This window comes from Microtus pennsylvanicus, chromosome 4, assembly GCF_037038515.1.
Source record: "Microtus pennsylvanicus isolate mMicPen1 chromosome 4, mMicPen1.hap1, whole genome shotgun sequence".
In the NCBI taxonomy this organism is placed as follows: domain Eukaryota; kingdom Metazoa; phylum Chordata; class Mammalia; order Rodentia; family Cricetidae; genus Microtus; species Microtus pennsylvanicus.
The window spans coordinates 144,279,092-144,296,405 of record NC_134582.1 but is presented as its reverse complement, the minus strand read 5'-3'; the positions used below and the strand labels follow the sequence as shown (position 1 = coordinate 144,296,405).

Sequence of the window (17,314 nt, the reverse complement as noted above, 5' to 3'; positions counted from 1 at the left end):
TCCTCAGTGTCCTGTGAAGAGAGGAGCATACACATACAGCTTTTTCCCTTAAGCCCTTCACAGATTGCTGCATTCTCTCCTGTTTGACTTTAGGATTTTCCCCTGCTGGGACCAGGGCAGCATGCTGGCCTCTGCCTCACTTGCATTTCACTCTTTCTGTGGGATGCCAATGGGTTTCAGGAATGGTCCCATTCACTTCTCTTTATCTCTGAGGGAGCTATGGTGAGACTTCTTGTATGAAGTCCTTTGTAAGTAACCTTTCCTCCCAAATAACCTAGGATTGCCTCAAATCCAGAGTTAGTTTTAGAGAGTCACTGAGTGACTTTTATTAATCCATTCATTCTTTGGTGATTTAAAATTTTCTTGTTAAAATATAAGTTCACTGTACATTGCAACAGTATTTGCTGATTTTCCTTTTATTAAGCTGACACCATAAGGTGTCTCAGTTAACTCCATATATACTCTTTGATTTTTATACTTTTCATTTTTTGAGATGGTTTCATGTAACCCAGGCTGGCCTCAAACTCACTATGTAGCCGAGGATGACCCTGAACTTTTGGCTCTCCTGCCTCTACTCCCAACTGCTGGAATTTCCTATGTGTAGCACAGATCCCATTTGGGGGCAGTACTGTGCTAGGCATCCCACCCAGGGCATCCTTCATGCCAGGCAAGTAGTGAACCAACTGAGCTCCACTCCAAGCCACAACTGTTGTTACTTTAGTATTGCCTTTCTTTTTCCTTTTACTTTCTCAAACTCAAGGAAATAATTATTCATACATATGTTATTGTTTCCTTTTTGTAGCTTGAGGTCAGGGAACCCTGATTGCTCTTCGGGCTGATGAGAGAGGGGGACTTGATTGGGGGAGGGGGAGGGAAATGAGAGGCGGTGGCCGGGAGGAGGCAGAAATCTTTAATAAATAAATAAATATTAAAAAAGAATAAAAAAAGAAAGAAAAATTCAAAGTATTCATCTAATCTACTTTATTACTTTTTATTTTAAATTTTTATTATATTTTTTAATTTCATGTATGTGTGGATATGTGTGGATGTGTGCATGCCATAACCTGCCTGTGGAGGTCAGAGGACAGTTGAGTAAGTCAATTCTCTTATTCTACTCTGCAGGTCTAGAGCTGGAACTTGCCTCAGCAGGCATTGTTTCACCAAACCTCAATATTCTTTTTAAAGCAAATATAGTTTTGCACCTATACAGGATACTTGAATTTTATTTTATATTGTGGAACTAATATAGAAGGCTTTTAATATTTGACTTGAAGAAATTTTAATTTTTAGTTTGAAACACACTAAACAATTTCTAAGCATATATGTCTATTTTTTTTATTTGTAGCTGGTTTTAGAAGAAGTTTCCGTCTTAGCAGAAAAGATAAAAAAACTAACAAGTCTATGTATGAGTGCAGAAAGAGTGACCAGTACGACACAGCGGACGTGCCCACATATGAGGAAGTGACACCATACCGGCGGCAGGCTCATGAGAAATACAGGCTCGTAGTCCTGGTCGGTAAGTATCTGTTTTGTTTGTAATTTTGAGCAAGTGAGGAAAACACTAAGAACTTAAATTTGAAGCTTATTGTAGTTGAAGTTTTCAAGCTAAAATTCCCTACGTCTTGAACACCCTGCCTTAGTTTCTGAGGCGAAGTGTTTGGCCTTGTTTCCGTATTGTGATGGCACTTGGAAACATACCTCAAGAGTGCATGGGTGTACTTGTGGAGCCTGTGTTGGAGATGGATTAGCAAATGCACTGTAACACAAGATGCGTCAAGAGCACTGGATATTTATATATTTGTCAATGAATGATTGAATGTTTGTTAATGAAAATTTGAATATTTGTTAATGATGTTCTGTTCCATTCATTTCGAGGCAGTAACCATGGTGTAAGCTTCCTATAGCAGTAGGTCCATCATAAAGTAAGTTCTAATAGCAGAGTTCCAGGAGGTTTCAAACATTTACAAGTCTATGGGGGAGCATTGGGTTCAGTCCCCAATACTGTAAAATGTGAGGTTCAGGCAGATCATTTATACCATGGTTAGTTTGACTCGCATTAACCTTCTAGCCAGTGTCTGTCCAGCCTTCACTGTCATAACCCCCATGACCTTATGTTTGTCTGTCTACCTCCCTTACCTGGTTTTTCTTTTCTTTACTTTTTTTTTTTTTTATTGAGAAAAGGAAAAAAAGTTTCCGCCTCCTCCCAGCCTCCCATTTCCCTCCCCCTCCTCCTAACATTCTCCCCCTCCCCCTACCTCCCCCCACTCCTCTCCCCCTCCCTCTACAGTCCAAAGAGCAGTCAGGGTTCCCTGCCCTGTGGAAAAAGTCCAAGGTCCTCCCTCTTCCGTCCATGTCTAGGAAGGTGAACATCCAAACTGGCTAGGCTCCCACAAAGCCAGAACAGGAAGTAGGATCAAAACCCTGTGCCATTGTCCTTGGCTTCTCATCAGCCCTCATTGTTCGCCTGTTCGAGAGTCCGGTTTTATCCCATGCTTTTTCAGTCACAGTCCAGCTGGCCTTGGTGAGCTCCCAATAGATCAGCCCCACTGTCTCCGTGGGTGGGTGCACACCTCGTGATCCTGACTTCCTTGCTCATCTTCTCCCTACTTCCGTTCCTCATTGGGACATTGGGAGCTCAGTCCAGTGCTCCAGTGTGGGTCTCTGTCTCTATCTCCATCTATCACCAGATGAAGGTTCTATGGGGATATGCAAGATATTCGTCAGTATTGCTATAGGATAGGGTCATTTCAGGTTCCCTATCCTCAAATGCCCAAGGAAATAACAGGGGACATCGCTTTGGGCTCCTGGGAGCCACTCTAGGTTCAAGTCTCTTGCCAACCCTAAGGTGGCTCCCTTAACTAAGAATTGTGCTTCCATGCTCCCCTATCCAACCTTCCTTTATCCCAATCATCCTGTTTCCCCAAGTTCCCCCCATCCTCCCCTTCTCACTTTTCTCTCATCATCTCCCCTTACCCCATCCCACCACACCCCCAAGATCCCAATTTTCTCCCCGGCAATTTTGTCTACTTCCCATAGCCAAGAGGATAACTATATGTTTTTCCATGGGTTCACCTTCTTATTTAGCTTCTTTAGGTTCACCAATTGTAGACTCTGTGACCCTTATTTATGGCTAGAAACCAATTATGAGTGAGTACATACCATGTTCATCTTTTTGGGTCTGGGTTACCTCACTCAGAATAGTGTTTTCTATTTCCATCCATTTGCATGCAAAATTTGAGAAGTCATTGTATTTTACCGCAGCATAGTACTCTAATGTGTATATATTCCACACTTTCTTCATCCATTCTTCCATTGAAGGGCATCTAGGTTGTTTCCAGGTTCTGGCTATTACAAATAATACTGCTATGAACAGCAGCAGTATTATTATATGAAAAATGCTTTTGTCATATGATAGGGCATCTCTTGGGTATATTCTCAAGAGTGGTATTGCTGGGTCCAGGGGTAGGTTGATCCCGAATTTCCTGAGAAACCGAAACACTGATTTCCAAAGTGGTTGCACAAGATTACATTCCCACCAGCAATGGATGAGGGTACCCCTTCCTCCACAGCCTCTCCAGCAAAGGCTATCATTGGTGTTTTTGATTTTAGCCATTCTGACAGGTGTAAGATGATATCTCAAAGTTGTTTTGATTTGCATTTCCCTGATTGCTAAGGAGGTAGAGCATGACCTTAAGTGTCTTTTGGCCATTTGAACTTCTTCTGTTGAGAATTCTCTGTTCAGTTCAGTGCCCCATTTTTTTTTAACATTTTTTTATTGATAAAAGAAGAATAAAGAAAAAAAAAACAAATTTCCACCTCCTCCCAGCCTCCCCTTTCCCTCCCCCTCCTCCCACTCTTCTCCCTCTCCTCCCACTCTTCTCCCCCTCCTCCCACCCCTCTCCCCTTCCCCCCACTCCTCTCCCCCTCTCTCTCCAGTCCAAAGAGCAGTCAGGGTTCCCTGCCCTGTGGTAAGTCCTAGGTCCTCCCCCCTCCGTCCATATCTAGGAAGGTGAACATCCAGACTGGCTAGGCTCCCACCAAGCCAGCAGATTGCATAGGATCAAAACTGCGTGCCATTGTCCTTGGCGTCTCATCAGCCCTCATTGTTCGTCATGATCAGAGAGTTCAGTTTTATCCCATGCTTTTTTTGGTAATAGTCCAGCTGGCCTTGGTGAGCTCCCAGTAGATCAGCTCCACTGTCTCAGTGGGTGGGTGCACCCCTCGTGGTCCCGACTTCTTTGCTCATGTTCTCCCTCCTTCTGCTCCTCATTGGGACCTTGGGAGCTCAGTCCAGTGCTCCAGTGTGGGTCTCTGTCTCTATCTCCATCCCTCGCCAGATGAAAGTTCTAAGATGATATGCAAGATATTCGTCAGTATTGCGCTAGGATGGGGTCATTTCAGGTTCCCTATCCTCAGCTGCCCAAGGAACTAACTGGGGACCTCAGCTTGGGCTCCTGGGGGCCCCTCTAGGGTCAATTCTCCTGCCCACCCTAAAGTGGGTCCCTTAACTAAGGATTGTGGTTCCGTGCTCCCCTATCCAACCTTCCTTTATCCCGATCCTCCTATTTCCCCAAGTCCCCCCTCCTTCCCTTCTACCTTTTCTCTCCCCATCTCCCCTTAACCCTTCCCACCCCACCCCCAAGATCCCACTTTTCTCCCCGGCAATTTTGTCTACTTCCCTTATCCAAGAGGATAACGATATGTTTTTCCTTGTGTTCACCTTCTTACTTAGCTTCTTTAGGTTCGCCAATTGTAGATTCTGTGACCCCTATTTATGGCTAGAAACCAATTATGAGTGAGTACATCCCATGTTCTTCTTTTTGGGTCTGGGATACCTCACTCAGGGTAGTGTTTTCTATTTCCATCCATTTGCATGCAAAATTCGAGAAGTCATTGTTTTTTACCGCAGCATAGTACTCTAGTGTGTATATATTCCATACTTTCTTCATCCATTCTTCCATTGAAGGGCATCTAGGTTGTTTCCAGGTTCTGGCTATTACAAATAATACTGCTATGAACATAGTTGAACAAATGCTTTTGACATGTGATAGAGCATCTATTGGGTAAATTCCCAAGAGTGGTATTGCTGGGTCCAGGGGTAGGTTGATCCCGAATTTCCTGAGAAACCGAAACACTGACTTCCACAGTGGTTGCACAAGATTGCATTCCCACCAGCAATGGATGAGTGTACCCCTTCCTCCACAGCCTCTCCAGCAAAGGCTATCATTGGTGTTTTTGACTTTAGCCATTCTGACAGGTGTAAGATGGTATCTCAAAGTTGTTTTGATTTGCATTTCCCTGATTGCTAAGGAAATTGAGCACGACCTTAAGTATCTTTTGGCCATTTGAAGTTCTTCAGTTGAGAATTCTCTGTTCAGTTCAGTGCCCCATTTTTTAATTGGGTTAATTAGCATTTTAAAGTCTAGTTTCTTGAGTTCTCTATATATTTTGGAGATCAGACTTTTGTCTGTTTCGGGGTTGGTGAAGATCTTCTCCCAGTCAGTAGGTTGCTTTTTGTCTTAGTGACAGTGTTCTTTGCTTTACAGAAGCTTCCCAGTTTTAGTAGGTCCCATTTATTCAATGTTGCCCTTAATGTCTGTGCTGCTGGGGTTGTAAATAGGAAGCAATCTCCTGTGCCCGTCTGTTGTAGGGTACTTCCCACTTTCTCTTCTATCAGGTTCAGTGTGTTCTGACTGATATTGAGTTCTTTAATTCATTTGGACTTGAGTTTTGTGCATGGTGATAGATATGGATCTATTTTCATTCTTCTACAGGTTGACATCCAATTCTGCCAGCACCATTTGTTGAAGATGCTTTCTTTCTTCCAGTGTATACTTTTAGCTCCTTTATCGAAAATGAGGTGATCATAGGTTTGTGGGTTAAAATTCGGGTCTTCTATATGATTCCATTGGTCGACTTCTCTGTTTTTATGCCAGTACCACACTGTTTTCATTACTGTAGCTCTGTAATAGAGTTTGAAGTCAGGGATGGTAATGCCTCCAGAAGATCCTTTATTGTATAGGATTGTTTTGGCTATCCTAAGTTTTTTGTTTTTCCATGTAAAGTTGATTAATGTCCTCTCAAGATCTGTGAAGAATTTTGATGGGACCATGATGGGGATTGCATTAAATCTATAAATTGCTTTTGGTACAATTGCCATTTTTACTATCCTCCCAATCCAAGAGCAAGGGAGATCCTTCCATTTTCTGGTATCCTCTTCAATTTCTTTCTTCAATTCCTTAAAGTTCTTGTCAAATAGATCTTTCACTTCCTTGGTCAGATTTACCCCAAGATATTTTATGCTGTTTGTCGCTATCGTGAAAGGGGAAGCTTCTCTGATTTCCCTCTCTGCTTCCATATCCTTTGTGTATAAGAGGGCGACTGATTTTTTGGAGTTGATCTTGTATCCTGCCACATTATTAAAGCTGTTTATCAGCTGTAAAAGTTCTTTGGTGGAGTTTTGGGGGTCGCTTATGTTCACTATCATATCATCTGCGAATAACGAAAGTTTAACTTCTTCCTTTCCAATTCGAATCCCCTTGATCCCCTTATGTTGTCTTATTGCTATTGCTAGAACTTCAAGCACTATATTGAAGAGGTATGGCGAGAGTGGACAGCCTTGTCGTGTTCCTGAGTTTAGTGGGATGGCTTTGAGTTTCTCTCTATTTAATTTGATGTTAGCTGTCGGTTTGCTGTATATAGCTTTTATTATATTTAGGTATGACCCTTGTATCCCTAATCTCTCCAAGACTTTTATCATAAAGGAATGTTGAATTTTGTCAAATGCTTTTTCAGCATCTAATGAAATGATCATATGGTGTTTTTCTTTCAGTTTATTTATATGATGGATTACATTGATAGATTTTCGTATGTTGAACCAGCCCTGCATCTCTGGGATAAAGCCTACTTGATCACAATGGATAATTTTTCTAATGTGTTCTTGGATACGGGTTGCCAGTATTTTGTTGAGGATTTTTGTGTCGATGTTCATGAGTCAGATTGGCCTCTAATTCTCTTTCCTGGTTGAGTCTTTGTGTGGTTTTGGTATCAGAGTAACTGTAGCTTAATAAAAGGAATTTGGTAATGACTCTTTTGTTTCTATATTGTGAAATACATTAAGGAGTATAGGTATAAGCTCTTCTTGGAAGTTCTGGTAGAATTCCGCATTGAAACCATCTGGTCCTGGGCTTTTTTTGATCGGGAGGTTTTTGGTAACAGCTTCTAATTCTTCGCGACTAACAGGTCTATTTAGGTTGTTCACCTGGTCCTGGTTTAACTTTGGTATATGGTATTTATCTAAAAAAGTGTCCATTTCTTTTACATTTTCCAGTTTTGTGGCATACAGGCTTTTGTAGTAAGATCTAATGATTCTCTGAATTTCCTCTGTGTCTGTGGTTATGTCCCCCTTTTCATTTCTGATCTTATTAGTTTGCATTTTCTCTCTCTGCCGTTTGATTAGTTTGGATAGGGGTTCATCAATCTTTCTGATTTTTTCCAGGAACCAGGTTTTTGTTTCATTGATTCTTTGGGTTGTTTTCTGTGTTTCTATTTTGTTGATTTCCACCCTCAGTTTGATTATTTCCAGTCTTCTACTCCTCCTAGGTGAGTCTCCTTCTTTTTTTTCTAGAGCTTTCAGGTGGGCTGTTAAGTCTCCAATATGTGTTTTCTCTGTTTTCTTTAAGTGGGCACTTAGTGCTATGAACTTTCCTCTTAGGACTGCTTTCATAGTGTCCCATAAGTTTGAGTATGTTGTTTCTTTATTTTCATTAAATTCAAGGAAGACTTTAATTTCTTTCTTAATTTCTTCCTTAATCCAGGTATGGTTCAGTAGTTGGCTGTTCAGTTTCCATGAGTTAGTAGGCTTTCTGGGGGTAGCATTGTTGTTGAATTCTAACTTTAATCCATGGTGATCTGATAAGACACAGGTGGTTTCTAATATTATTTTGTAACTGTGGAAGTTTGCTTTGTTACCGAGTATGTGGTCAATTTTCGAGAAGGTTCCATGAGCTGCAGAGAAGAAGGTATATTCTTTCCTATTTGGGGTGAATATTCTATAGATGTCTGTTAAGTTCAATTGATTTATTACCTCCATTAATTCTTTAATTTTTCTGTTAGGTTTCTGTCTGATTGACCTGTCCATTGGTGAGAGAGGACTATTGAAGTCTCCTACTATTAGTGTGTGCAGTTTGATGGCTGCCTTGAGTTTTAGTAATGTTTCTTTTACGTATGTGGGTGCTTTTATATTAGGGGCATAGATATTCAGGATTGAGACTTCATCCTGATGAATTGTTCCTGTTATGAGTATAAAATGTCCCTCTCCATGTCTTCTGATTGATTTAAGTTTGAAGTCAACTTTGTTAGAAATTAGTATGGCCACACCTGCTTGTTTCTTAGGTCCATTTGCTTGATAAGCCTTTTCCCATCCCTTTACTCTGAGTAGGTGCCTGTCTTTGTGGTTGAGGTGTGTTTCTTGTAAACAGCAGAATGTTGGATCCTGTTTTCGTATCCAATCTCTTAGCCTGTGCCTTTTTATAGGTGAGTTGAGCCCATTGACATTAAGTGATATTAATGACCAGTGGTTGTTAACTCCGGTCACTTTTTTAGTAGTAGAGTTTGTGTGTTTCCCTTCTTTGAGTTGTGCTGGTGAAGGGTCTCTAGATGTCTGAGTTATTGTGGTCATTGTTGGACTCCTTGTTTAGTGATTTTCCTTCTGTTACTTTCTGTAAGGGTGGATTTGTGGCTACGTATTGTTTAAATTTGTTTTTATCCTGGAAAATTTTGTTTTCTCCATTTATAGTGAACGAAAGCTTGACTGGGTATAGTAGTCTGGGCTTGCATCCATGGTCTCTTAGTTTTTGCAGTACATCTATCCAGGACCTTCTGGCTTTCATGGTTTCCATAGAGAAGTCAGGTGTAAATCTGATAGGTTTATCTTTATAAGTAACTTGGCCTTTTTCCTTTGTGGCTCTTAATATTCTTTCTTTATTCTGTATGCTTTGTGTTTTGATTATTATATGGTGAGGGGATGTTTTTTTTTTTTTTTGATCCAGCCTATTCGGTGTTCTGTATGCTTCTTGAACCTTCATAGGTACATCTTTCTTTAGGTTGCTAAAGTTTTCTTCTATAATTTTATTAAATATATTTTCTGGACCGTTGAGCTGCACTTCTTCTCCTTCTTCTACTCCAATTATTCTTAGGTTTGGTCTTTTTATTGTGTCCCATATTTCCTGAATGTTTTGTGATGAGAGTTTGTTGGACTTGCTGTTTTCTTTGATCAGTGCGTTTATTTTCTCTATGTTATCTTCAGAATCTGAGATTCTTTCTTCTATCTCTTGTATTCTGCTGGTTATGCTTGTTTCTGTAGTCTGTATTCGTTTACCTAGATTTTTCCATGTCCAGCCGTCCCTCTGTTTGTGTTTTCTTCTTTGCCTCCATTTCAGTTTTTAAGTCTTGAACTGTTTCCATTATCTGCTCGATTGTTTTTCCTTGGTTTCCTAGGGCATCATTCACTGATTTACTCAATTCTTCAAACTTTCTGTTATACTTCTCATCCATTTCTATAAGGGTTTTTTTTTTACATGCCGTTTAAGGGCCTCTATCACTTTCATAAAGTCAGTTTTTTCTACTTCTTCTTGATTAAGGTGTTCATGTCCTCCTGTTGTCAGGTCGCTGGGTTCTGGTGGTTTCATGTTGTTTTTCAGTTTGTTGGGTGAATTCTTGCATTGGCGCCTGCCCATCTCTTCCTCCAAATGCTCCCCTATGGATCTTCTTTTACATGATCAAGTCTCCTTGCCCCCTGATGTGCCTTCCCAGTGATGTCACTCCCCAGTGATGCCCCTGGTGCCTAGATCAGATCTCTGTGCTGCTTGGGTAGCTCGTAAACAAAGGGCCTACCTTGCTTGAGGAGGCAGGCTATTGAGACAAAGGAACTACCGCCCTCCCAGTTGCCCTCCCAATTCGGATTCGTTCCCAGCCCCCGAACAGGCTGAGCTGGGAGATTTTATGTGGCCAAAGAGGGGAGGGAGGCAGATGGGGGGGGTGGTTCTGGATGCAAGCTGGGAGGAATAGGAAGAGAGAGGAGGTATCGGGAAGTGTAGCCCCTGCAGGATGACCAGGAAGTGTAGGAGGGATGAGAAACGTCTGAGTTCCCTGTCCTGGTCTGCTGCCGCGGGTCAGAAACTCACTCACCCCAATGATGGCTCTCCTGGTGCCCAGATCAGATCTCTGTGCTGCTTGGGTAGCTCGTAAACAAAGGGCTCACCCCAATGATGGCTCTCCTGGTGCCCAGATTGGATCTCCATGCTGCTTGGGTAGCTCATAAACAAAGGGCCTGCCTTGCTTGCTGCAGGCAGGCTATTGAGACAAAGGAGACTTGGTTTTTCTTTAAATGTGGTCAGAGCTTCGTCAGCTTTCAGGACTGAAGCCAACAGTTTTGCAAAACTTTGGGGGTAGAAGAGCATAGTGTCTCTTGTTAATTCTTTCAAACTGAGCACGATAGTTTGGGGAATGAGCATAAGTGGAAGAGTGAGGAATCTTAGCAAGGTGAGTTATTAACTGAGGCTGATGGTGAGTGATTTGGAGGAAGGGATATGGTTTTCTCACACCAAATAACAGTAGAGTTGACCACTAACCTGGCAGATACTGAAATTATTTGCTTTGCTCAGAAATACATGTAACACGCTAGATTCCAGTCCACGCAGCACCCAGAGGTCATGACTAAATCCTTCCGTGCTGAAAGGAGGCTCCTTGAGACCCTTTAGCCCTACTGTCTCTCCTCTGTTCTAGTAGGCATCTTAGCTACATGCCTCCATTCCCATCAGCTCTCCTCCTCAGCCTTTGAGGCGATGCACTGTTATAAAATGGGAAGATCAGTATGGCAGCACCATTTCTGGTTTTCCTTCCTTCCAGGTGAGCCTTACAGTATCTTGGAGTTATCATGTTGTTATAGCTTTGGTGTTTCCCTTGGGAAAAGAAGACACTTGGCCATTTTTGTTCTCCTCTAAGCACTGACCATGAAGCCCTCTCTGCAGGGCTGAGGAAGAGTGGATAGTTGAGTGTGTCATTAATCTGTGTGGTAAGTCAGAGAAGAATGAAGAAAGTCAAGGTGTAGAGATCTTGAAGATGGTTGATGATTGTCGAAAAGAAATAGCCAACCCCTTGTTGTGGGAGCTGCAGGCTGCATTCCGCCACCCAGCTCCCGCCACTGCCTAGCTTTACCCGAAATAACAACACACAAACTGTATTCTTTTAAACACTGCTTGGCCCATTATATCTAGCCTCTTCTCGGCTGACTCTCGCACCTGGACTAGCCCATTTCTAATAATGTGTGTTCCACCACAAGGTGTGCCTACCGGGAAGATTCTAGCCTACGTTCATCCTGGGTTGGAACTTCATCGCGTGTGTCCAGGAGAGGGGAGCATGGCCTCTGAGCTCACTTCCTCTTCCTCCCAGCATTTTGTTCTGTTTACTCCACCCACCTATGTTTTAACCTATGAGGCCAAGCAGTTTCTTTATTACTTAACCAATGAAATCAACAGATTGATATATGACACTCCCACATCAACCCCTATTCTCCTTCAGAGGGATAGGAAGCACAGGGAACTTGTACACATAAGACTTGTAAATCAATTACACAGTCCTCCATAACAGAGTATGCCATCTTGAACTTCCCTTTGGAGAGGGTGAACCAACAGGATGATGTCATGTCAATGAAGCCAAAGATTTGAGATAGTTAGCTAGTAAAGATAAAAGGGTCATTTTGGTTTCCAGTCAAGACAGGGCCACAGTGGGGAACCTCATAGCTGCCCCCAGGTAACAAATTATAGTCTTAGTACAGGCACCCCAAAACCCTACATAAAATGACTTCTGCTGTATGCTACATTGGAAATATAAATTAATTTCAAGTGATTGTATGGCTTTTAGCCTGTGAGAGACAGAGCTCCATGGCAGGAGCATTTGGTAGCATGGAAATGCTCATCTCAGCAACAGAGAGGGAAAAGGAGAAGAAAGGAGCCTCTGGGAGCACTCTTAACAAAAATGCCTCAGTTTCCTCATCTGAGACACAGGGATGTTAAGAGCTTTGCTAATCTAGCAAAGACTAAGACCTGTTCCTGACAGCTACTGAGTGAAAAGCTATTCTTATGTATTACATGAAATATATTTAAAATAAGTTGAAATGTTCTTGTCTGCTGATTTTGAGCCTCAGCATTTGAATTGTTGTTAAGGTAGATTATTTAGCAGCTGACCATCTGAAAGAAGCACTTGGGTAATTGATATATGCTTTGGAAATTCTGCATTGTTCTGAGTTAACTGTTTCCGTTCATTATTGCATGCTGACGACATATGTCTGTTACTTCTTTGACATGTGTGGCAAGATGCAGCGACAGAATTGCAGCTTCTTTTACTCTAACCCATGCTGTCAAGTCATGGAGAGTCGTAACCTAAGCCTAGAGAGTGTTAGGGAAGCATCACTGGGAGAAACAGAGTAGTTTATCTCACTAGTGTTATGATGCAGTAAGTGATCTTAGACACTGTGTTGAAGACATCAGAGTAAACCAAGTTTATTTTAATGGTGCCATTCAAAACTACAGCATCTGAGACCTATGAGACTTGGTCAGAAATACTTGATTTTCACTTATTTGGGCAAATATATTATTCCTCAGTCACATTTTAGTTCTTTATACCTCAGTGATGGTTCGGTTAGATTCCTTTCTATGTTTAAAAATATTTCTTAAAAAGTGTTAGACCAAACGCTGGATCATTTAGCACATTGTCCTATACTAGGTATCATATTTCATCTTTAGTAAAACCTGATCTTTTTCAAAAGTAAAGCAATAAGATCAAATGATGTTTGTGGGTTTGTGGGAGGAGAAAAGCTGTGGTGCTAAAAAAGCCTCAAAAACCCTTTTTGTGGCTTAAGCCAAAATGAGGGCAAAAATTCATCTTGTGGCTATTCAGACAATTTGTGACTTCTTCTGTCTGATCATTCGGCATAGGTAGGAAAACAGTAATAAATGGCTGTATATTTCACATTTACAATGTGAGCAGTAAATACTATTTGGTCCTCCTTTTGGCTGAATCATACATGCTGCACCAAGACTGCTATCAAAAGGTGCTTTGACTGAATGGCCATTTGTAAGACTGTCGTCATTTCCCACACAACAATGGCAGTGGCACACCTCTATACAGCAGAGTAGAAGGAGCACTCAGAACCGACTGGGAAGGCTACAATTCCCACTGCTTTTGTTGAACTGTGATTGAAACCTTGTAGGGTCTGCTTTGGAGGTGCGCATATAGCTACTCTAAAACTGAAAGTCACAATCAAATTTATGAGTGTGTGGTAGGCTTAAAATTATAACCTATGCAGAAGAGACAAATATGTTCTTTATTAGAATCATAGTTGGCTTTTTATGCCTATAGTCTATCTTAAATATTTATACTTGGGATTCATTTCTGGGATAAGATACAGTTCTTTTCATTGAACTGGTTTTTAGTAAGCAGTCATTGTCTGAGTATCAGCCTCTCTAGGTTACAACAGGAGCCTTTGTCCTCAAGCCGTCTATATCCCAATGGGCGAAGATGAACCAAAAATCTATTCATGGTAACAAAATGCTAATGATAATGGATATGGCCATTTATGTCACCACTGGAGGAGGTGAGTGCTACACAGGGAGGTGACATGCAGTGCTGCTTAAGGGAAACTTTGAGGCTGGGACTAGAACAGAATCGATTTTGACTGAGATCATGTTATCCCCAATGAAAGGTCACCTTCAAAAAAGTTAGGAGGGAAGGGAGTCACCATTACCTATGCCCCTTGCTTTGCTAAGGAAAATGGCTGTGGTTGGATTTTGACCTTTCACTTATATTGTTTTCTTCTCACAGCTGCCATGGAAAGGGGACGAGAACTTAAGTGTGTCCACACATCTGTTCTAACCGACGTCTATCAGCACACTTTCTCTTCTCCGTTTTCCTCTCCTGTTTTGGCATTTGTTTTATGGACTGCTGCCTCATTAAGAACACTCTTCTTTCATGAAAGTGACAGAAAAATGAGCTCTGGCTTGATTCATCATAAATGTAGCTCAACTTTTGTAGAGTTTGATTTGTCATTCTCGAACACAGAACTCCAGCCACCCACTAACATGATCACCCCGTGGACACTGATCAAATGTAATAGCATGACTGTTTTTGTTTTATGCCTAGAGCAATAAAAGAGCATTGCTACAATATGATAAGTAGACACTTTATAGTGTGTGTCTGATCTGAGAGATACCTAGGGGATTGGTTGAATTTATCTTGCAGTAAATCAAAGGAATGAGCATTTTTTTCAGGTAACAGTGCAGATTGGGTCCCTATGGCAGACTCCAATAATTCTGGTATTTTCCTCTGGATAATAAAGAGTAACAAGTCTGGCCAAGTACGATAAAAATGTCTGTAGGGAAATGCGGAAGAATTTCTTGTGTGAAGCAGTGTAAGTACTCTGGGGTTGAATACATAATAGAAGCCATATCCATGTCAGTCACTCTCTGTGTAATAGACTGTTTCTGACTTGTGCCAAGATGTACAAAGAGCAGGAAAAATCATAAATAGTACTTGGTCAGAGCCACACATGTTCTTCCAATATTCCACTTAATATTGGGCATAAATCCAAATATTAAAAAAGAAGTATAGATAAACAAAAAGGATTTTGTCACTAGTGTGTTACTGCAGTGATTACATGTATAGTTTGTCCATCCCTGTTCATTTATCGTTGCATGTTTACTTGATTTGCTAATAGATTATTAATATAAATCTTTCATGTGTAAGGTACTGCCTATATTTAAATTATTTAATTGAATGTGATATTCATCAACCTTTAAGAAACACTATACACAAGGGCTAGGGGTTGCTCAGTTGAAAAAGCACTTGCTAAGCTTAAGAACTGAAGTTTGGATCCCCAGCACCCACTAAAATCTGAGTGGACTTGGTGGCCCTCCTATAACCTAGCACTTGAGGCAGAGACAGGGGATCTGTGGGGCAGCTGACTAGCAAAATCGGAAGTTCCGGGTTCAGTGAGAAACCCTGCCTCGGAAAATAAAGTGGAAAGGATTGATATCAATCTCTCTCTCTCTCTCTCTCTCTCTCTCTCTCTCTCTGTCTGTCTGTCTCTCTCTTTCTCTCTCTGTCTCTCTCTCTTTCTCTCTCTCTCTCTCTCTCTCACACACACACACAAGAAACACTATACTAATATTCTATAGCAAAAATAAAAGTCATCTTGTATTCTTCCCTAGACTGTAAATATATATGTATGTATACCATATTTCACTTCACTGATTTCAGTAAAACTATTTTCACCATAAGAGTTCATCATCCTTATCATAAATATTCATCCTGAAATACACTGCCACATAAATAAGTAGATAGTTGGAACTCCATTGTCCAGTGAGAGATGAAAGTGTAGCCTTGCAGTTAGGTGCCCCTATGAGAACATACTACCGGTGCACTTTTGCAGAATTTACTCTAGTTTCACAGCTCCATTTAAGGCTCTGGCATCATGATACTTGATACTTTTGCTATTCCTTTAGTATTTTTTGTTGGATGTGACTGTTTTTGATTCACAATATAGATCTTTCTTGAGACCCCTGTTGAAAAGTGAAAACCATGTCAATCACGAGTTAATTTTGAATGTGCACTGTGCTAACATTCTGATACAAAATTAGCATCTATTACAGGTGATAAGCATATGAACCAGGTGTGGTGTCACATGCCTGTGTGCCCAGAACTCTGGAAGCAGAAGCAACCAGATCACAAGTTTGAGTCCAGTTCAGTTTACACAGTGACAGCCTCAAAACAAAATGAACCAGAAATGAAAAGTCCTTAAGTATGTTTGTGAAATAAAAAGTTGAAAACCTGAACCAAGGGTGGTTAGGCATGATGTAAGTAGTATTGAGGGGTGTTAGAGAAGGGGTATCACATTCATGGGACATTCTAATACATGCATCTTCAATAGTCTTAGCTTCAGGGGCCCTAGGTTAATATCAAATCCAGCCTGGGCTACACAACAAGACCCTGTCTTGTAAGGCAAGCAAACAAATAAAAGTAGGGGAGAAGTTTTTCTATCATTTTATTGATACTGCATATGACTGTATTTCTTTGGCTAAAATTAGCCAAATTAGATTTTTTAATTAGATTTTTAAATTAGATTTTTAAAAGAAAATCACATTTTTGCCTATTTTCATTAAGGTAGAATACCTAAGTTGAAATTTTATTTAATTATTGTTTTTCAAAAAATTTCTCATGATCTGATGTACATGATACATTTTTTTCTTCCCTGATTTTGTAAGTTTTTACAAAATGCATATTTTAAATTTTGGCTAGATAGATTTATTTTTATGTGTATGAGTGTTTTGTCTGCATATCTGTCTGTGCACTACCTGTATGCAGTGCCCTCAGATGGTTATGAGCTACTTTGTGGGTGCTGAGACTCAAACCCAAGTACTCTGAAAGAACATCCAGTGCTCTTAATTGCCGAGCCATCTCTCGGGCCTGTTGGTTTATTATATGGGGATTAAATTTGTAGTATTGAGCATACTAGGTTAGTGTTCCACCACAGATTTCTATCCTAAGCCCTATGAAATGTTTGTACAATGAAGCATATCATTAATTTATATTTGTTCTGTAAGTTTTCCTGGAACGACAGGGCCAAACATCTATCACCCCAAGTAGGACACTGACACACACCAAAGAAACAGCTCCCTACAAGTTATCACAGGAAATCAATGGATTTGTTGGGGTTCCTTACAAGGGCATAGGTGACTCTGGGTCAGCAGGCCCACCCCAGCATGGAGGATGACTTAAGAAAAGTACATCCTCAGAGCTCCCTACACATCTCAGGCAGCTCCACCCAAGATTCTCCTCCCCATGGCAGTTAATGCACTGCTCATGAGAACCCGATGAGGGCCTGGGAATTGTACAGTTTTTTTGGCTTCCTGAGGGCTTCTCACTTTCAGGACAGACATCCCAAGTTCTGTGAACCTCCCTCCAGGAATGAACCGGCTGCAGATGGCATTCCGGGCTTGACCATGAGCACTCTTTATTTTTAGATGAGAAAGTGCATCAACCTTAGTTTGCCATCTCCATTTCAAACTAAAATCAATTCAGTGAGCTCTGGGACTTTCGCTTGTGCATCATTGTGTTTGAGATTCCAGAATCGTAAATGAAAACTACCATAACACATGCATCTAAGCTGTCCAGGTTTGGTACACACTTCGGGTTATTCAGCCTTCCTAGAGTGTGTCGGACGGAGTATCTTCAGAATGTGTGTTGAGAGACCAGCAGA

At 41.1% G+C, this 17,314-nt stretch overlaps 1 protein-coding gene across 1 annotated transcript in view; it reads left to right on the top strand.

Annotated features, from left to right (window-relative positions):
- Window positions 1-17,314, top strand: part of Mpp7 (MAGUK p55 scaffold protein 7) — a 239,318-nt gene that overhangs the window by 200,953 nt on the left and 21,051 nt on the right. The window contains exon 12 of the mRNA XM_075970767.1: window positions 1,346-1,516. Within this exon, the coding sequence (XP_075826882.1) occupies window positions 1,346-1,516 (171 nt within the window). The remainder of the gene's footprint in view (window positions 1-1,345; window positions 1,517-17,314) is intronic.